This window comes from Lissotriton vulgaris, chromosome 5 (assembly GCF_964263255.1).
Source record: "Lissotriton vulgaris chromosome 5, aLisVul1.2, whole genome shotgun sequence".
In the NCBI taxonomy this organism is placed as follows: domain Eukaryota; kingdom Metazoa; phylum Chordata; class Amphibia; order Caudata; family Salamandridae; genus Lissotriton; species Lissotriton vulgaris.
In genome coordinates, this window is record NC_141693.1 from 1,491,016,937 (window position 1) to 1,491,038,454 (window position 21,518).

The 21,518-nt window shown below is 43.9% G+C and overlaps 2 protein-coding genes across 8 annotated transcripts in view; one reads left to right on the plus strand and one right to left on the minus strand.

The window, feature by feature from the left end:
* The window catches only part of LOC147712816 (zinc finger CCCH domain-containing protein 11A-like), a 507,151-nt gene that overhangs the window by 122,976 nt on the left and 362,657 nt on the right, over positions 1 to 21,518 (plus strand). The window lies entirely within an intron of this gene.
* LOC147712817 (uncharacterized) lies at positions 3,933 to 9,587 on the minus strand. The gene is made up of 2 exons (XM_086923494.1): positions 9,137 to 9,587; positions 3,933 to 5,703 (listed from the first exon to the last, which is right to left on the minus strand). Exon 2 carries the CDS (start codon positions 5,647 to 5,649, stop codon positions 4,459 to 4,461), a length of 1,191 nt encoding a protein of 396 aa, XP_086779620.1. The 5' UTR covers positions 5,650 to 5,703; positions 9,137 to 9,587; the 3' UTR covers positions 3,933 to 4,458.

Below are 21,518 nucleotides of genomic sequence, written 5' to 3' on the forward strand. Positions count from 1 at the left end.
TTATCAGAAAAGACATTGGGAAATCTTCTCATGATGTCAATCTCAAAACTGTCAACGCTAAGGACAGAAAGTGAAGAAACTGGGACAGGAGCATTAGGATTTAACAAAATACCTAAATCCTTCTGATGGCGCCAACCAAGTAAATTGGATCCTTGTTTTGTAAGGTAAACTCGTCCAAATACTTTCCTATTTGAAAAACTTATTATCATCCATTTAAGTCCAATGATATCTATGGTCTTCCCACTATAACCTACTGCTTTAATATCTGGCTCCACACCTGTAACATTTGATTTGACGAAAGTTTCCTTGTTGTCCAACACTATTTGGACGATAAGTCGGAAATCTATTAGTAGCCGTAGAATCAAATTTTGCAGCAGGCTTGACAATTTTAGTTTCCTCAATATTAGCTGAAACTTGAGAAACTTTTTCACTATGCTCAGATACCTTTACAGCATCTTTAGGCGCTATCAAATTGGTACACTTATCCATTTCCCTAATCCACAAGTCAGTATTTTCAAGCCCTTAAGCAATTTGTATTGCTTCCTCCAAAGTACAGTCTTTTATGAGTAATTTTTCCCTTACTTTCTTGTTATTAGTGCACCTAACAATTTGGTCTCTAATTAGAGAATCACCCAAATCTTTAAACTTGCTATTCAAAGATAGTCCCCTCAAAGCTGCAACATAACTAGAAATGTCTTCATCGCTTTTTTGGACACAACAAAAAAATTTGTGTCTTTCCAGAACAGTATGAATTTTAGCCACAAATCTTTTCTTCAACATCTGCATGCTCATTTCGTAGACATTAGTGGGTTGACCATTACCAATACCCAAGGATATTTCTGGTAAGTCTTCATAAAGTCTCCTACCTTCTACACCTAAATTATGAAGTAATCTTGCTTGTCTGCGAATCGGTCCAAACTTGTCTGCACCAGTGGCAAGAATGTAAGTTAAAACCAGCTTTTTCCATTCTTTCCATGGGACAGTAGGCTCACCAGGGGTAGGAAGAAAAGGAGGAGCAGCAAGTGATTGATCAGCCATGACTGTAGTGTATATTGTAAACTCCACACAATATTCACTATAGTAATTAAACACAAAACCTCTTATACTTTTATACTACTAACTGGGCGAAATATTCTGGTAAATATACTGGTTCTTGGCCCTTGTCTCATGCCATCACACTATTGTAGGAAGTGCGATCCAATCCTTTCAATGAAGTAATTGTCCACAAAATGCTGATTAAGGAAACTGGATTTATTCCATAGTTAGGACCCACGACATGAGGCATGAACAACAAGGCAGTAACTGAAATGCAAAGCCAGTGCCTGAAAGAGGCACTTTAAGAATTCCAGAACAGAGAATTAAGAAATATAAACCTTCCATAAAGAAATACACTCTCTACACACCCCCCTCCTTATAATAAACAAAAAACCCCCACAAAAAACCCCCCCAAAAAAACCACATTCAATAATAAACAAAATCATCAGAACGGACAGCATTTCTAACACAAGAGCTGCATCTAGTTGGTGCATTATCGCCAGAATTACCAACAACATTTTCAACATTTTCAGCATTTTGACGAATGGCAGTATTAGAATCACCACCCCCAAGATCCAATGAAGCACGAGAAGAAGAGTTTCCAATATCATTTTTCTGACACACCTTTTCAAAATCAAGCCAACTAGAGTCAGCCTTTTTAACAGACCTATCACAAATTATTTTCGCTTGTTCTTTCGAAATCTTCACTACAGCATTTGTGTTCCACCATCCACGACCCTGTAACATAACAGCCATCTTAGTAACTTTTAAAACTTTCACAGGTGCTGAAAATTTTGATTCACCTTTCGTAACTCTTATGGGTTTTTCAATGATAACCCAGTCACCAGGAGATAAAGAAGAAATTTTAACGTGTTTTCTAACATCAAAATTTCTCTTATACATTTCCTGTTTGAGTTCAACCTGTTTCCTGACTTTCTGAATATCCAAACCAGGACATTTCTCACTAACTTTCCCCTTCAACCAAGCAGGGTTAAGAGAAGAAACAGGTTTTCTACCCCTGAGCAAAAAATAAGGAGTGACATTCGTGGTAGAATGTGGAGTGGTGTTGTAACTCCAAACCTTTTCACAAAGATACTTGCAAACATCCAAATTATTAGAAACAGCGGTTTGGACACCTTCCTTTAACAGACGGTTAGCCCTTTCCACCAAACCATTTGACGAAGGACTATACAATGGTACCAACACATGTTTAACCAAGGCATCACTCAAAAAATTCTCAAAATCACTGGAAACAAAATGAGAACCATTGTCTGTTATGATCTCAATAGGAAAACCTTCCACCATAAATAAAAGTTGCAAAAACGTAATTACAGAAGAAGAATCTGGCCTCTTGACAAAAGAAAAATAAAGCCACTTGGAAAAGTAATCAATAATTACAACCAAATATTTATTATCCGAACTAAGCAAGTTAAAAGGACCTGAAAAATCTAAGCCCAACTTTTGCCAAGGACCAGCAGACCCAATCAACAGGGCATAAAGGTGAATTAGACAATGCTTATCAGAACATAGACCTTCTGGACACTTGTTAACAAAGTCCTTTACCTGTCCATCAATGCCAGGCCACCAGTATAAATCTTTAATCTTCCTGACAGTGCACGAAATCCCTAAATGCCCCTCATGAGCAAGTGAAATGATCTTAGAACGAATACCTTCAGGAGGGACCACTTTGTCTTCCCTCACTAAAACGTTGTCAACTAAAGACAAATCAGCAGCCACTTGAGCAAAACCTCTATCTTGCATCGACAAACTTCTATCACAGGGCCAACCGTGCACCAAGAATTTTTTAACCCTACGGAGACGCATATCATTTTCATCTGCAACTGACCAGTCAACTTCTGAAAGCTTACCACCCTCAGCCAAATCAGAAATGGTAAAAACAACATCAAAATCATTACTCTTTACCTCAGGTTCAGCATCCGTTGCTTCTAAAGGGATGCGGGACAAACAGTCCGCCCTGACATTTTTCCCACCAGGGATATATTTGATGTCAAAATTGTACTCCTGTAATCTAGCCAATAATCGAACCAGCCTAGAAGAAGCTCTATTAGAAAAGCTATCACCTAACATATAAATTAAAGGCTTATGATCAGTGAAAAGTTGAAAACGAGAACCCCAAACATACATGCGGAATTTCTCAACAGCCCAGCAGCATGCTAAAGCCTCGCGTTCTATAGTTAGACTCTGCACTATTTAAAATTCTAGAAGCAAAGGCAATAGTGTATTCTTGACCCCCAATCATTTGACTCAACACAGCACCTAAACCTCTTGAACTAGCATCTACTGTGACAATAGTGAGCTCTCCATGAGAAAAGGCTCGAATAGCAGGTGCATCCAAGATCAACTTTTTGACATTAACAAAAGCTTCTTGTGTACTTGTCGACCAAATATATTGAGCATGTTTTTTGAGTAAATCTCGTAGAGGTTGTACAATTAGGGCATAACCCTGCACAAAACGAGCATAATACTCACTGAGTCCTAAGAACGCACGCAAAGCATCTTTATCCTGAGGCCTTGGTGCATCCTTGAATGCATTAATTAAAGACATCTTTGGTTTTATACCCTCAGTAGATATATTGTGACCCAAATAATCAACACAATGAGTAGCGAATTTACATTTCTTCTGGTTAACAGTCATCCCAACATCTTGAAGTTTTTGTAACACACATTCAAGAAGACTGTAATGTGATTCAAGAGAAGAAGAATGAATTAGAATATCGTCTTGAAAAGCCTGTATACCTTCAATATCAGCAAATAATTTATCCATAAGATGTTGAAACACGCTGGCCGTGGAAGCTAGTCCGAAAGGCAAGCGTTTGTACATAAAAACTCTGAACGGAGTGACAAACGTAGTTAGGTGTTGAGATTCATTTGCAAGGGGAATCTGGTGGTAAGCAGATTTTAAGTCAATAGTGGTGAAATATCTGCTACCACCCAAATTCGCTAAAAGTTCTTGGATTCTTGGCAATGGGTGGCAATCTACAAGAATATTACGATTGAGTGCCCTCAAATCAGCACAGAGACGAATCTCGCCAGAACTCTTACGTGCCACGACACTAGCTGAAACCCACTCTGATGATTCCACAGGTGTTATGATGTCCTGAGCACATAAGTCTGCAACCATTTTTATTAAATCATCTCGAGCAGACAACGGGATAGGTCTACACTTCTGAATTACTGGAATGGCATTATCTTTTAAAATAATATTGTGCTGAAAACAATTAACTAAACCTACTTTATCAGAGAATACTGGAGAATACTTAACCAGCAATTGTGACAAAATAGGATTATCAGATGTTAATGGGACCTCATCCGAAATGGAGAGAACAGGAAATTCCCCTAATACCACAGGATCTGCATGTCCAGGTTTGAGCCATATACCCAACTTGGCTTGATCTTGCCAACCTAAGATATCGCGGCCATTGACAGCCACATATACCTTAGTATATATTTGTCTTCCCCCTGAAATTGACAGTCTGAGAAATAACCACACATGGTGATATCAAACTCACCAAAGGCCTTAGGATTAACGTCAGTAGGTTTGAGTAAAACATTGAACCAGAATTTCTCAAAAGTTCGAACATCCAAGATGGTAATCGGAGATCCAGAATCAGCCATTACGTTAATATTGATTGGTCCGATTAGCATACTACACAAAGGACCCTTACACTTAGTTGTATCATTATTCAAAGTGTTAATCTCAATTGTGGATAAAGTTTTACTCATAGCTTTGCACAATTCCTCCTCATCAATTTCAAGAGCATTTACGTTTTTCTTGTACTTAGAAGCTCTACACACAGTATTAAAGTGTCCATTTTTTTTACATGTTATGCACCTTTTACGCAGAGCTGGACAAGTAGGATTTGAACCACACCTATAACATACTCCTTTACTATCAGATTGTGTAGTTTTGCCAACAGAATGTACAATTGTATTCCTAGGTTTAGTAGAAATAACACTGACAGTAGGATCATTACCACTAACAGTGGATGAATCAGAAGAGAGGAGTATATTAGGACCCTCTTGAGTTAAAATCTTTGAAGAGACTACGGACCTCTCAATACTGCGAGCAATGTCCATAACCTCATCCGAAGATGGATTCTTGCAGGTCAATATTCGCTCTTGGATCTTTTTAGTAAAACAGTTGAAAACCAATTGATCCCGAAGAGCTGTATCTAAATAATCTGCAAATTGACACTTAGCAGCTAAAACTCTCAAAACTGCGAGATAATCTTCTATAGACTCATCTTGCATTTGTTTTCTTTTCAAGAAAACATGCCTTTCCACCGTAACAGAAGGCTCGTCCACATAATTCCTACCTAATCTGGCAAAAGCTTCCTTATAAACGTTCCATGTTTCATCATCATTAGATGGCGCTGCAACAATAGGCAAATTATCAAATACATCTTGGCCAGCGCTACCTAGATGATTAAACAATAAAGCTTTTTTCCTGGAAGCAGGGTATTTAGTAGCATCAATAGCTTCCAGATAATTGTCAAATACTCTAAACCATTTGTGCCAAGGAACAGTAGGTTTACCTTGAACCTGTAAAAAAGGAGGAGGCTGCATAACATTATTGGAAGAATCACATGACATATTGAAATAATGTGAACAGCTGAAAAATAAGAATGTAAGTAAATAAAACAAGCACTGGCGTTGCCAATAGGTCTCGCAGTAGGAAAGTTTGAGCTATTGGTTGTGTAAATGACAAAGCCCTTTATGTATTCTAAATGATAACAACAGTGAAAGGCATTGTTATTTGCCATTGTAATAGTTCCACCTGTCGTACTGCGCGATCTATTGGCAACGTGAGTGTTGTTCGTGTGTGAGTGGCGTTGTGTGTGTGAGTGGCGTTGCGTGTGTGAGTGGCGTTGCGTGTGTGGCGTTGCGTGTGTGAGTGGCGTTGCGTGTGTGAGTGGCGTTGCGTGTGTGAGTGGCATTGCGTGTGTGAGTGGCGTTGCGTGTGTGAGAGGTGTTGCCTGTGTGTGAGGCGTTGGCTGTGTGATTTGTGTTGCCTGTGTGAGTGGCGTTGCCTGTGTGAGTGGCGTTGCATGTGTGAGTGGCGTTGCATGTGTGAGTGGCGTTGCATGTGGCAGTGGCGTTGCATGTGTGCGTAGTTGAGTGGCGTTGCGTAGTTGAGTGGCGTTGCGTAGTTGAGTGGTGTTGCGTTGTTTAGTGGCGTTGCATGTGTGAGTGGTGTTGCATGTGTGAGTGGCGTTGCATGTGTGAGTGTCGTTGCGTAGTTGAGTGTCGTTGCGTTGTTGAGTGGTGTTGCGTTGTTTAGTGGCGTTGCATGTGTGAGTGGTGTTGCATGTGTGAGTGTCGTTGCGTAGTTGAGTGTCGTTGCGTAGTTGAGTGGCGTTGCATAGTTGAGTGGCATTGCGTAGTTGAGTGGCGTTGCGTAGTTGAGTGTCTTTTAGTAGATGAGTGGCGTTGCGTAGATGAGGGTGAGGTGTTGAGGGTGAGTAAGGATGAGTGAGAGTGAGGGTGAGTGAGGTGTTGAGGGTGAGTGAGGAGTTGAGGGTGAGTGAGGTGTTGAGGGTGAGTGATGGTGAGGTGTTGAGGGTGAGGTGTTGAGGGTGATTGAGGTGTTGAGGGTGAGTGAGGTGTTGAGGGTGAGTGAGGTGTTGAGGGTGAGTGAGGTGTTGAGGGTGAGTGAGGTGTTGAGGGTGAGTGAGGTGTTGAGGGTGAGTGCGGGTGAGGAGTTGAGGTGGAGGCGTTGAGGGTGAGTGAGGGTGAGTGTGAGGTATTGTCATTGAGTGTGAGTGAGTGTGAGTGAGGGGGTGTGAGGGTGATGGGGGGTGATGGTGAGGGTGTGTGAGCGTGAGGGTGTGTGAGTCTGAGTGTGAGTTATTGTCATTGAGTGTGTGTGAGTGTGAGTGAGGGGGTGTGAGTGTGTGAGTGTGAGGGTGAGGAGTTGAGGGTGAGTGCGTGTGAGGGTGACTGTGGAGTTGAGGGTGAGTGAGGTGTTGAGGGTGAGTGAGGTGTTGAGGGTGAGTGAGGTGTTGAGGGTGATTGAGGGGTTGAGGGTGAGTGAGAGTGAGTGAGCGTGAGGGTGAGTGAGGGTGAGTGAGTTTGGGTGAGGTGTTGAGGGTGGGTGAGGGTGAGGCGTTGAGGGTGAGTGAGGATGAGTGAGGGTGAGTGAGGAGTGAGTGTGAGTTAGGGTGAGGGGTTGAGGGTGGGTGAGGGTGAGGGGTTGAGGGTGAGTGAGGATGAGTGAGGGTGAGTGAGGGTGAGTGAGGGGTTGAGGGTGAGTGAGGGTGAGTGAGGGTGAGGGGGAGGGGTTGAGGGTGAGTGAGGGTGAGGGGTTGAGGGTGAGTGAGGGTGAGTGGGGGGTTGAGGGTGAGCCACAAAACACAATGAACTGAGGCACTCATAAATAGATTACTGCTCTGACAAAACCGAAAATAAAAATGAAACCACTGCTGCTTCAGGGCAGCAACTGCTGCATATATTTAGTAAGGGTCCTTCCAAAACGAAAAGCAAAATTGCAAGTGCCGATCCTACTGCCAATGGAATGCATTTTCAAAATAAACGGGAAACAGCGGCAATGGCGCCGACCCACTAAAATTAACAGGCAGCGATGGGTGGGTGGTAGTGGTGGTGGAGATGGCACAAGGAATTTAAGTGACAGAAACGGGCACAAAAGTTCACTTTGTTAAAACAAGTTGCCGTGCACGTTGGCGTCGTGTTCTACAACCCACAAATGATTCAAATCTTTAACTCTCAATCTTGTATGTGGACGTCACCAGACAACCGAAGACATTACAAATATTGTTGTAAAAAACTGGGTTGCATGCAGTAAATTATTGAAGTTGTACTTTATGTCACGTCAGTAATCCTTTATATTGCTTGTGAACCTCAAACTTGTGCCGCACTTTAAATTGCAAAACCGCACGTCAATCGCAGTGTGTGGTCCATTGTGTGTATCTGCATGGTGCTGTGAAGGAGCCCAGTCACCCAGAAGCTCATTTACATAGCACTCTGCACATGTAGCTTTCCCTCCAGGTATCGTCACCCTAGGGTATCGCCTAGTTTAAAGCAAGGTAAGAGACTTACTGGCACTAACCTTCACTGAGGCCCTAGAACCTTCTGGAGCGGTTTACACGCGGAGCTGCACGTTTCGACAGACATCACGCACTGTAGAATGTCCGACGTGGGAAAGGATGGGCGTGGGTTAGGTCACGGGTAGCCTGCCGTGACCTAATTACCACAAACTGGGTCATGCAGTGTTGATTCAGGAATGCATGCCTGCTTGATGCACCAGATATCCAGGAACGAACCGACGACGGGAACGCATAGCGCGATTGGAAGAGATCAGCGGCCTGCATCGCGACAGTGAGCAGCGGCTTCCAGTACACAGCGGGCTGGGCGGAAGTGCAGGTGAAGAGGGCTTAACAGACCGGAAGGAGGCCCTGGCAAAATCACCCCTGGAAGCTCACATTACAGACTCGGCCAGAGGAGTCCCGGACGGCACATACCACGCAGCGGGGATCAGACAAACAAGCTCCCAGGACGCTGCACTGCACAATAACTGATAAGGGGGCAGGATAAACGGAAAAACAGGCGATCAATAAACTGGGACCTGGGAAGCCAAAACGAGCACTCGGACAGGAGAAACGCGACGTGCACCAGAAACAAAAAAATGAAACGCCGGATGGGGGCGGGAAAGCCTGGTGGGAGGCGTGAATGCGCGAGGGGAGGCAGGCGGATTGGGAGAGAAGCCTGATGGGGGCGGGAGAGCCTGGTGGGTGGGCGTGAATGAGGGGAGGACTGGGCTGGGCTTGCATGCGGATTGGGAGAGAAGCCTGATGGGGGCGGGAGAGCCTGGTGGGTGGGCGTGAATGAGGGGAGGACTGGGCTGGGCTTGCATGCGGATTGGGAGAGAAGCCTGATGGGGGCGGGAGAGCCTGGTGGGTGGGCGTGAATGAGGGGAGGACTGGGCTGGGCTTGCATGCGATGCGCGTGCATGTTGACGGGCACTGCATGAAAACCGCGGGCTGAAAGCCCTTTGGTTTGAAGAGAAAATAGCCGACTTGAATTCTCCCCATTTCCCATTCCTGCGGAATGGTAAAGGCTCGACCTAAAAAATATAATGAAGATAAAGTCACCAATAATGTAGATGAAACGTGTGCTTGAATCAGCACTGAAAAGATGAAAAAATAAAGTATGCAAAAAGCAGTTAAAAGTTTCTCCAGACAAGGTTGATTGCCGATTTTGTCTTCAGAACGAATTTTCCTTTCAAGTGGCTGTGAAATGGTGGATTACGTGACCTTGACGTGGTGCGTGCTGACGAGGAGAATTGACCTTTGGACAAATGTAAACAAACGTCATAGAGCAGGCGCCATGAAGAGGCGAGCGCACGAAGAAATGGAGAAGAAAGGCTCGTGGAATTCAGGTGCAGCACGAGTTGGAACACCCAGGCAGTGTCAAAAGTCGCACCAAGTAAGTAGAGGAGTTAAAGTGAAAAATCAGGATAAAAATGAAACAAAAATACTGCAAGATGTCCAGTTTAAGCGCTGATGAGAATAATGGAAATAAAGCCAAATGGAGCCACGTTTTCAATGCGCAAGAGAAATGTAAAGCGCAAAGAGAGGTTTCAGTTAGCAAACGCGTACATAGAAGAAATTAATCTCCAACACAAAGTTGAAAGTACAGTACCTCAGTGGTGTGGAGATTTGTTCAAGTTGTTTCTGAAATCACGAAATATTTCTTTCTTCAAGTTGATGAAATATTTATCGGTGAAATCTTTCCTTCTCAAAGTCGGTGGGTTTTGAAAGCGTCGCCAATAAATGTAGGAAGTGCAATCCAATCCTTTCAATGAAGTAATTGTCCACAAAATGCTGATTAAGGAAACTGGATTTATTCCATAGTTAGGACCCACGACATGAGGCATGAACAACAAGGCAGTAACTGAAATGCAAAGCCAGTGCCTGAAAGATGCACTTTAAGAATTCCAGAACAGAGAATTAAGAAATATAAACCTTCCATCAAGAAATACACTCTCTACAGATATATGTCTTTCCGATGTTGTCTTTCCGATGTGTTGAGGTATTGTCAGTAAATACACCAACTTAAAATGGCCGCCGCGTTTTCTTCACGTTGCGTGACGCTAAAACCAATCCAAAATGGCCGCCGTGTTCGCTTGACGCCGCGTGATAATGAGACCAATTTAAGATGGCCGCCGTGTATCCTTGACGCTGCGTGACACTACGCAGCGTGATGACAAAGGCACAGATCACTCGGCAATGCAGAAGAAACAGGAATGCCAGACGCGAGCAGCTTCTAGCGCTTGGCAACAACAGCGCGAAGAGCTCTCAACAACAATGTCCAACAATGTCCAACAGCGCGCTCAGGTAGGCAGTTTATGTATGTTCAAAAGATGCAGATCGCGATGCAAGAAAAGTTTGACGATTTTTATCCAAATCAAAAGAAATCCACAACTATTGGTAAATCCAATCAGATCAAAGTAAATCCACAGTCATTAGGTATGAATCCAAAGAAATTCAGTCATGGGCAGATCGAAGTAAATTCACAATCGCAGGTAATCATCAGCAGACTCGGATAATGACGCTTAAGCAGACAGCACAACAAAGTACTTGTGGATCCTTGTAGCAATAATAAGAAGATGTTCATATCTTCTAAACAGGAGTAGAAGATCCAAATTCAGAACAGTTACAATTGAAGGAGTAAATGTATACTACCTGCTCCAGGTAGTATCGTCCCGGGTTGGAGGTCAAAGGCAATCTATCCCATCCTCGTCGCCAGTGTAAAGATGAGTCCAAAGCAGTTTGTAGAATGAAATAAGCTTTACTCAGATAGGCATACATAAGAAGACCTCCAGCTCCTTCACCAACCTCTTCTTACTGAGCTGCACTTTACAAGACAACATTCTGAGCTCCTAGTAACACGCTCAGTGTTCTATAAGCATAAATCCTAACACACTGTTCACACATGCATTCGAAAATCTAGGGTTGGCACAAGTGTATATACCCCCACCATCAGGGCAAAGGGGGTCGGGGGTTTAAAGTTCGCACCCAAGGTGCACCCACAGTGGCACTCCAGCGGTGGGGTGGCGGGTGCTATTTTGGAGTCAGGTGCCCTGTTTTCAATGGGAGTTGCCGATATTGGATTTTGACTGTAGGCTCGGTCTAGGAAGTCTTCTGGGACGAAGCAAAAGCTGGGCAGGTAAGTTGGAGTGCTCTGGGACATAGGTGCACCTCAGGTCCTCTTTGCCCGGGCACAGGGCAGCTGGATAGAAGGGTGTCTTTTGAGGTTGGATTTCAGCTTACCGGGCACTCACGGTTGGGGGTCTCGGTGCAGAGGCTCCAGGTGACCTTGGGGAGACCTGGAGGGGTCAACCCACGATAGACTCACACTCTGGAGTTCCAGGCATCAAGTTTCTTTGTCCCCAGCAGGCTCAGCGTCTGTCTTGGGTGATTCCTTTGAACAGAGCATCTGTTCGCAGGAGACCCAGTCTTTGTTGAAAGCAGTCATTCCCCACAGGGGTTGTGGAGGTCGCTGGCTGAAGGACAAGGCGACTTTTGGCGCAGGGTCTCCTGAAGCTTTAGAAGGGCATGTAGGGCTAAGGCAAAGCCAGTTCTTCTCTGCAGTCTCCTTTGCTGGGCGTCTTCTTTCGTCCTTCTTCTTCGTAGGTTGCGTGAATCTCCCTTCTTGGTTCAGGGCATCTTCTTTCTTGGCTCAGGACTGCCCCCTACATACTATATTTAGAGGTCGTTTTTAGGAGTTTCGAGGTCATTAGCACAAACCCTAATCCTGATTGGACAGTGCCTGCCATCGGCAAGATGTCGGGCACTTAAGAGTGGCATTCCCCTTGACTCACCCACCTGAGGGGTGGGCTTGGCAGATGTTGGCACACCTTCAGGGCTGCCGTAATTTTTCCCGCCTGTCTTCCTGCCGAAAGGGGGTGAGACAGGAAGGGGGCCTGCTCCTGATAGCAGGAGAGGCTGGGGGTCGTGTTACAAAGGCAGCAAAGCCTTTGAAGCTCTGGTTCCACAGACTGGGGTAAGTGTGACCACCTCTGCCCAGGAAAGGTTTTGTTTCTGGGCCCAGGGATCGAAGGCTCCCAGCCCAGGGGTCCAGAAACCTGTCTTGTGGTGGAAGGCTGGTGTTTACCAATCGGGTAACCCACCAGAGGCTGGCTGTTTTTTCAGTGGGGCATCTCTAAGATGCCCTCCGAGTGCATGGTATAATAAATCCCACGCTGGCGTCAGTGCAGATTTATTATGCTGAGAAGTTTGATACCAAACTTCCCAGAATTCAGCAAATCCATTATGGTGCTGTGGAGTTCGTAATGACAAGCTCTCAGACCATATACACTCTATGGCTTTACTGCACTTGCAATGTCTAAGAATGGACTTAGACACTGTAGTGGTACAGTGCTCCTGCAACTGCACCCTCACCAGTGGTATAGTGTACCCATCTAGAAGGGTGTCTTGCCTTTGCCATGGTCAGTGGGGTGCAGGCATGGCACGCAGGCCATGTTGACTCTTCATTTCTCCCTGCACCAAAACCCCCAGCCTGCAATGGCAGTGTGTGTGTTAAGGTAGAGGACCTCTAAGGGTGGCACAATATGTGCTGCAACCCTTGGAGGCCTTGCCTGGTCACAGTGCCCCTTGGTACCCATGGTACCTTTTACAAGGGACTCGCATGTGGCCAGAGAGGTTCCAATTGGGGGTACAAAGGTACAGTTTTGGGAAAGAACACATGCCCTTGGAACCTGATTGGCAGAGACCCAGGACACATCAAGTTAGAGTACAACAGAAATCTGGCAAAAAGTGTGGGGTTACTGCAACAGAAACCCAGCTTCCTACACAAGGTGCCGAAACACTTTGGGCAAAGGGTGTCAGCTTGCTCTCTTGTGAGGGGAATCCTATTTAGCATTTCAAAGGTGGTGGCTTCATCCAGAGCAGGCTTTTTTTTCTGACCTCCTAAGAGCTAAAGCCCTAACCGTTAGGGGGCAGAAACTCGTCTCTGGTAGAATGCTGGCAGAAACGAGTCAGTTGACAAGCCAGTGCCCGTTAGGTTTTCGGGGGGCACCTCCAAGGTGCCCTCTGGGTACATGTATTAATAAATCCAATAATTGAATCAGTGTGAGTTTATTAATATGAGATGTTTGATACCAAACATCCCTATTTTTAGTGAATCCATCATGTAGCTGGGGAACCTGTATTTTACCAATATACAGCACGTTTTAAAACGCCTACCCTACTCACTGCACTGGTAGAAATAGAACAGACCAGCACAGGGGCATATCTGCTCAGGCAGATATGTTCTCACTTGTAATATAAGACACATTGCCTTAGGGCTGTAAGACTTGCTGTGGTGGTGACTTACAAATATTGCATGCAGTGTTAGAGAACATGGCACACATGGATGTGTACCTGTTACAAGTTGGTCAACTTGCTGGTGCTGTGCACTGTTCACTAGGTTCTAAAACCCAAATCTCTCTTGAGAAATTCAAAATTTTAAATACGAAACAAATTCAATCATATTTTGTTCAAATAAACTTCATTATTTCTTACATATGTGTCACTGATATATTCAATGCATCAATGTATACACTATACAATCATAATTAGTAACACTCTTTAAACATAAGCAGTGCAATTACATTTGTTTGAATACATAAACAATGAGAAAAATCTATCTTGTATGTGCCAGGTGCATTTCGGGACATTGTAGTCCCTTCCTCAGGGGCCAACCTTGTGAATTGTATGTTCTATTGCGATGTGTTAAGACAAATATCCTGATTGTGCAATAATATCTTCTCAAAGCATCACAATCGATGGATTGCACGTGTTGGGCGAAGCCACAATATATTCCTCTCCTCAAACGCTGACTAATTCGAACAAACTTAAAGATCAGCAAAACTGCTCTCTCATATGGATTCAAACGGTTCTCGTATTGCCGAACGTGGCAATTGCCATTTTTGTATAAACTTGGAATAAGTGGAGTGCTCCTCCAACCCTTCTATTACACATGGATGAGTGTCATGTTCTTTTTTCACTTCTGTCCTCCCCAAAACGCGCAGCCTGCAGTGGCAGTCTTGTCTTGCATGCATACCTATTGCAGCCTGCTGTAGGTACGGGAAGCCGGCAGATAGCTTTGACGAAAGTGTGGTTATAGGTCCTGCCCTCCCTGCTGGATTCATGGTGCCTCCGATGGAAAACACATAATTTTAACAAATAACGGGAGGTGCTCTCCTTTTCTTAAACGCGCACCTTAGCGTGTGCAACACCACTCTCTCTCTAAAGCAGGCATTGTTTTTAACCTCTGAGAGCGCTCCTCTCACCTTCTAGGTGGTCAGAAACCTGTCTCTGGTGGCAGGCTGGACTGGACCAGTCAGTCAACACACTAGAAGGCGAATAGGATTCAAGGGGTACCTCTAAGGTTCCCTCTGGGTGCATGTATTAATCACTGGAATCAATGTGGGTTTATCAATACGAAGTGTTTGATACTAAACACCATAGGTTTCAGTGAAGCCATTATGAAGCTGGGAATGTCGTTTTTAGGTCTCGGCCTAAGCCCTCCCGTGAGGGATGCTTTGGCGAGATTAAAGTAAGGGCTTTCAGAAGTGCAACCAAAGGCGGATTGCCTACAGTGCATTTGAGCCGGGCTCGTGCACATAGCTCAGCCTCGGCATCAGACTTCAAAGGAGTCCGCTCTCCTGCCCCCCTCCCCCCCCACGCAATGCTGAGAGCTTGTTTACTAAGTGTCTCACAAGCGAGACGCATGCGCTAGCCTAAAAACACATATATGTGCCATATGCAGTAAACGTTAAGGAGCTTTACTTGGTACAAATTCTTCAGACAACCACCGGGGGGCGCCCAAACACTTGCCATTATTATTTTATGTTTTATTTTCTGTAATCTTTGAGTCTAATTCACCAAAGGCAAAGGGGAACAGGTAGACATGTACTTCTAGCCTTGAAGCAAACATATGACATTTTTTAATTCTCACATCGGGAGGACTCTGACAGCTATGCCAATTGTAGTTTTATAGAAACAGTCATATATGTAACATATGTAGAAGTTTGTTTATTTGTGCAGAAATATCATTTTCCTTTTGAAGGACCCTACTGCCCATTTAATATTGTGTGTTTTTCCTCCTTGAAAATGTACTTGATTGTGCCATTTAAGTTTAAGGACCCCAAAGAACAGTGTTTGGTGGATGTTCACCTACTTTCAAAAGTAAACCCATTTAGGAATTTGATTTGACTTATTTATGGAGCGCAAATGTTTGCCCGAGACATTTTGGCGCTACTCATTACAGGTAACTAGAACCAGAATTACAGCAGAGGCTAGTCCTGCCTGAAATGCCAAGTTGCTGTGAAGGAGATGAGCTTGAAAGCAGGCCTAACCTCCCCGCGAGTGCGATGCCCCGGGGCCACCCTATGTAACCCAACTCTAGCTGCGGCTGGCGTTCTCTTCGCACTGGCAGAGCCTCTTGCAAAGCAGGCATTGCACCAGAGAGTGGTGGTCCTTAAACACTGCAAGTATTCACCAGAGACAGTGGTGACCCTTGCGTAGTTCATGTTTCACACTAGGGGCAGTACGGGCCCATTACCTCTGCAGGCATGCACCATAAAAAAAAAAAAATGACGAACATGTATTACCGAGTGTCAGTGCCGGTTTTAAACAGTGCTGAGCTTCACGCGGTACAAGCATAATACCAGAAGCAGCGACGGACCAACCATTAAGACTGCATGTTTCAGTGGCCGGTGATGAGCCAGACACGATGCATACAAACCAATAACAGGGCTTCTTTCTTTTACAACGATGTCTCCCACGAGGTGCTAGTATTGCATTACAGTGACAAGTGAAAATGACAAACCGTGTCCCCTTCACGAATCCCCTGGCTAATCTTCCTCACACAGGGGGGACTCTGGGGTGAAGGTAGGGGGTTGTAGCTACTCAAATCTGGAGAGAATGTGATGCTGATGGGCACGTGAGGTAGGAGCATTAACTCACAGTGATGCAAAACTAGCCTCACCTTCTCCCCAGCCGCAACATTTGGTGAGGGAGCCCTAAAGGCACTTAAACTGTCTGCTTCGCTGGTTTACAAATACATTTGGCCTGATGGGGGGAACCCCCGAGGAGCGTGCAGCCTGCAAGGCAGATCAGCGTAGTGTTCCAACTGTGCAGCTTTGCCTTTCAACCATAAATCACTGTATATCACTTGTATTGGGCTGTTGCTGCTTTGGCTGTAACCAGCAGCTCTCACGGGGTACCCGCACTAAATACACTCACTTTTATTAATTGTATCATGGGAAGGCCCATGTAGTAGGTTGGACAGAATTTTAAAGCCAAAAACAGGGACATTTCACAAAAAAATAGGACTACGCTTTTACTTCAAACTAACGTACACAACCGTGCTGACCACCATACAATTACAGAAAAGGCAGTAAAAGCATAAATGAAATGCAATTTTAAAAGCCAGTATCATGCCTCTTAATTAAAGTGCTTTATTATAAGAATTGATAGCAGTCCTTGCTTTGGAAAACATTATAAGGCACCTCCCACCATTTTAACTAGACTCTCTATAAATACTGGGACAAGTCCTACATTTACCAAAAATCTACTGGTATAGCTGGTGAAAAACAGGGACTGCCCTGGCAAATCCGGTGCGCCTGGTCACCCTAACATTCATTTTTATGTGGTCAGTTAATTTGAGGTGTTAGTTTAATATGAGCACTCCTAGGCAGGGCTTTAAGAGTGCCGGGTCCGGCCGTTGCTCAGCATGGCCAGTTCTTAAAAGCGGGTTCTGAGAGGGGCACATTTCGGGCTCTCTATTTTTGCCTTCACCCTCGGGGTGAAATACAAATCTTAACCCTGCAGCAGTACCACCACTGCTCACAGCCTTTGCTATAACCTCAAAGAGACTCGTTTTTAGTTTTTTTACAGTCTCATCGCCCTCACTCTATCTATCTATCTATCTATCTATCTATCTATCTATCTATCTATCTATCTATCTATCTATCACCCTGACACTATCTATCGCCCTGACTCTATCTGTCTATCTATCGCCCTCACTCTATCTGTCTATCTATCGCCCTCACTGTATCTATCTATCTATCGCCCTCACTGTATCTATCTATCTATCGCCCTCACTCTAGCTAGCTATCGCCCTCACTCTAGCTAGCTATCGCCCTCACTCTAGCTAGCTATCGCCCTCACTCTATCGCATCACCACAACATCACTCAGTACCACCCCAGCATCACTCAGCACCACCACACAGGGGCACAGCAACGTCACTATGCGCTACCACAGCCTCACTCGTCGCCACCACAACATCACTTGGCGCAACCACAACATCAATCTGTGCAACCATTCAACAACAAATGGTTTAAATATGTTCTCTCAATGTTTCAAGCTTTATTACAAATGTCACATAAAGATGTTAATATTTCATTTCTGTTCTTGGATTTTCGTCACACTAAAATACACTGAACATAATCTTCACAAAAGTTATTTACAAGAGTTTAGGCTATTGCCATTATAATTTGCAATAACTTTTATTTGAGTATTAATTATTTAAAAAATTTAAAGCCATTGTTATTTGTAATATCAATACATCTAAGTCACAACACATATTGTAATACAAATGCTATAGGTGTCACATTTGCGAAAGTTAAAACTATTGGCATTGTAAATGACAACGCTATTAATTTCGCTATTTTCAAAACTAACACATAAATAAAAAATGTGTCATTTACAATACCAATAGCTCAAACTTTCTTAATGCGAGACCTATTGCATTGGAAATTCTTGTTACCAGTTCCCAGTACATACATTAAGGTGACTTCCCTGTTAACTTGTACTGTCAGTAATTGAATTTGCCAGCATAGGGGCATATCTACTCATGCAGCTATTTCCTCACATGTAATATAATGCACCCTGCTTTAGGACTGTAAGGCATGCTATAGGTGTTACTTACAAATATTACATGCCGTGTTAGGGAACTTGGCACTTGAGCATGTGCCATGTCGTGTTTTACATTTTTTAGAGTACCTTAACACACATCCTGTAGGGGCAGCCGGTATAAGTTTAGTTCTAGGTCCCTTGAAGTGGCAGAAGAAGTGTTGGAGCTCTTAGGGACCCTCTTTATTACCTATGCCCTAGATACCGGAGGTAACACATACAAGGGACTTGCATAGGTGATAAAGGCTTGGCCACCTGGGGGAAAGAACACTGGCACTGGGGACCTGGTTCGCAGGAACCTAGTGCACTTCAGTCAAAGTTGCATCAAATGCAGGCAAAAAGTGGGGTGAATGCTGCAAAAAACGCCCAGTTTCCTACACCCTGCCTTAGGGCTCAAACGCCTGCTGTAGGGGTGACTTACATAAATTAACTACAGTGACTTTGGCATGGCACACAGGGGTGTGCCATGTCATGTTTTCATTCATGGTTTGCACCATGTCACACTGCCTTCAATAGCTGTCTGTTTGGAATTTGTGTGTGGGTCCCTTAGGGTGGCTTAAGATATGCTGCAGCCCTCAGGGGCCCTCGTTAGTACCCATGCACTAGGTAGCAGGGGTACCATTTAGTAGGGGCTTACAGGGGTGCTAAAGCCTTTGCCAATTGTGTTCTAATTAGACATTACCTTGTTTTAAGGAAGAGACACTCGCACCCTGGACTGGTTGGCACTGTTAAAGCTAAAAAACCAGCACCCAGCAACTGAAGAGGGCAAAAAGTGGATGGGTGTACTGCGACACAAACCCAGTTTCCTACAGACCTCCTACCATTCATTAGTGTATGGATCTTTGTTTGAGAAATGTTTTATATTGTGTTGTACGTCTTCTGACTGATGATGTTGCAGAAGCTCCTGGACTTTTCCTTTACTTAAAAATGGTTTAGTGATCTATTTCTATGTATGACGGTCTTACCTATGATTTATTCAAATGTGTTCTCACTGGTCATGACATGATGAATTTTTAGTTGTTGCTTATTACCTATCCTTAAAATGTTTATTTAAAAAACTTGATTCTGTGAGTTTAGAGCCTTCCCTTTTTCTTTTAGGGATGCTGTTTCTCTTATGATTTTTCCTGCTTATTGGCACTAAGAATAATTCTGATTTCTGACTATGCACTCTGTATCTGAACCTTCATGGCGTATTCCGCATTGACTCAGAAATGCTCAATAAAACCTTTTTACTTTCCCCCTGAAATTCAATTTGGTTATTTAGTGTATCCAGTTACTTATTACTTTGCTAATTTTGTTTGGCCTGGTGCTAAGGAGTGTAGGTACTCTTGTCACAAGATCGAGGGTGCTGGAGCGTAAATTTCTGGAAATTTTGGGGTGACCTAAAATATTGGGGTGCAGTAGAATATTGGGGTTTGGCGCCACACCGGTCAAGCAAGTTTTGACACTCGAGCAGTATTTGACACTGTAGTATCAAAAAGTAATACTATATCCCCCACCCTGTGTGTGTGTGTGTGTGTGTGTGTGTGTGTGTGTGTGTGTGTGTGTGTGTGTGTGTGTGTGTGTGTGTGTGTGTGTGTTTGTATATGTGTATATATATATTCACTTAAAAAACCATAGGTTTTAGGCCTTATATAGTTAGGAATTAGCATTTAAAAAACCATTGAAATTGCTCCTATATAGTTAGTTGTACTAACTATATTTCGCGCACCCGCAATCCACTGCTGATGATGTCACATATTACATCATTCATGACATGGTCACTGATGATGACATCACTGATGACATCTCAAATGACATCACTGATGACATCATCCAGTGACTGTGTTTCTATAAAGTTTAAATATGTTTTTCATGTTGAAGAATGAGTGGATGTATAATTGTCTGGAGGAAGGATTTAGTAGGTGCGTGACTGACTGTATGAGTGAGTGATTAAATGTGTCTTACTAGATGCATGGGTTAGTGACTAAAAACTCTGAATGTGTGCATCAGTATGTCTGTTGTTGTGTAAGCTGCTGCATGTGTTGATCAGTAGCTATATGAGTGGCTATATGGGTCATTGATTGGTTGCCCAAGTATTTGAATGGGGACTGAGTGTGCGTGTGGGTGGCTGGGAGGTGTGTGACTCTGTGCATAGATGTGTGAGCAGTTGATTCACTAGGTGTATGAGTTCAAGAGTGCATGTGGAAACAGCTATATGGGCGGTTGACTCTGTGCATGGGTGTGTTGGTGAGTAAATGGATATCTCCGTGCTACATGTCCAAGTAAGTACATATGTAAAACACATATCCTTCTGGGACCACCTTAGCAGCCATCTTGTTTCTCAGGAGAAGTGAGGCACAAGAGAGCACAAAACAAAAGTGGAAAACGCCAAAAGGGGGCAGGGTTGAGACCCCCTAGCCCTTCTCAGGGGGTCCCAGAAGAACCACCAAGTGCAAAAGAAAACGTATTTATTTTTAAAATCGCGGTGTACGCGCACGGTACACGTACCATACGCGTACGGTGCGCGTACCCCGCAATTTTTTAGAATTTTTTTTTTTGCCCTTGGGGTCCTTTTGGGACCCCCAGAGAAGGGTTAGAGGGTTGGGGGGTCTCTACCTTGCCCCCTTTTCGTGTTTTCCACTCTTGTTTTGGGCTCTCTTGTGCCTCAGTTCTCCTGAAAAACAAGATGGTGGCCAACACTTCCTGGTTTGGAATGTTGACAGTCGACTGCCAGCCAATCAGAAACTCGCACGTACGCGTACGGTACGCGTACGGTGAGCGCATATAGATATATAATTTGCTCAAATTCAATTTTCTCAACAACTACTGGAGGGATTTTCACTAAATATAGAAAAGGCACTACTGCATACCTGTCCCTACCATTTTGCCAAGTTTGGTGTATTCCGTTCAGCCGTTCGGGCTGTAGCCGTGTCTAAAGGTCCCATAAAAATGCCATTTGAAAAAATTCAAATTCAATTTTCTCAAGAACTACTGGAGGGATTTTCACCAAACAAAGCAAAGGCACATCTGCATACCAGGCCCTACCATTTTGCCAAGTTTGGTGTAATTCCATTCAGCCGTTGGGGCTGTAGCTGTGTCTAAAGGTCCCTACGAAAATTAACATGTGGAAAACCCGTTTTGGGACCCCCCCTTTTTTCTCTGCCTCCGCTTGACAAATCCCCCCGAAACTTTCAGGGAAGGAGCGGAGCGGAGCGAAGCAATTTTAAGGAAAATTACACACAGATTCCACAATCGGCGCCAAAGTTATTCCCAATAGAATGTTGGGGATTTCCTACGGTAACTAGGTCCTAACTAAATATACCTACTGGCGACTGCCAGTAGGTAATACTATATCTATCTATCTATCTATCTATCTATCTATCTATCTATCTATCTATCTATCTATCTATCTATCTATCTATCTATCTATCTATCTATCTATCTATCTATCTATCTATCTATCTATCTATCTATCTATCTATCTATCTATCTATCTATCTATCTATCTATCTATCTATCTATCTATCTATCTATCTATC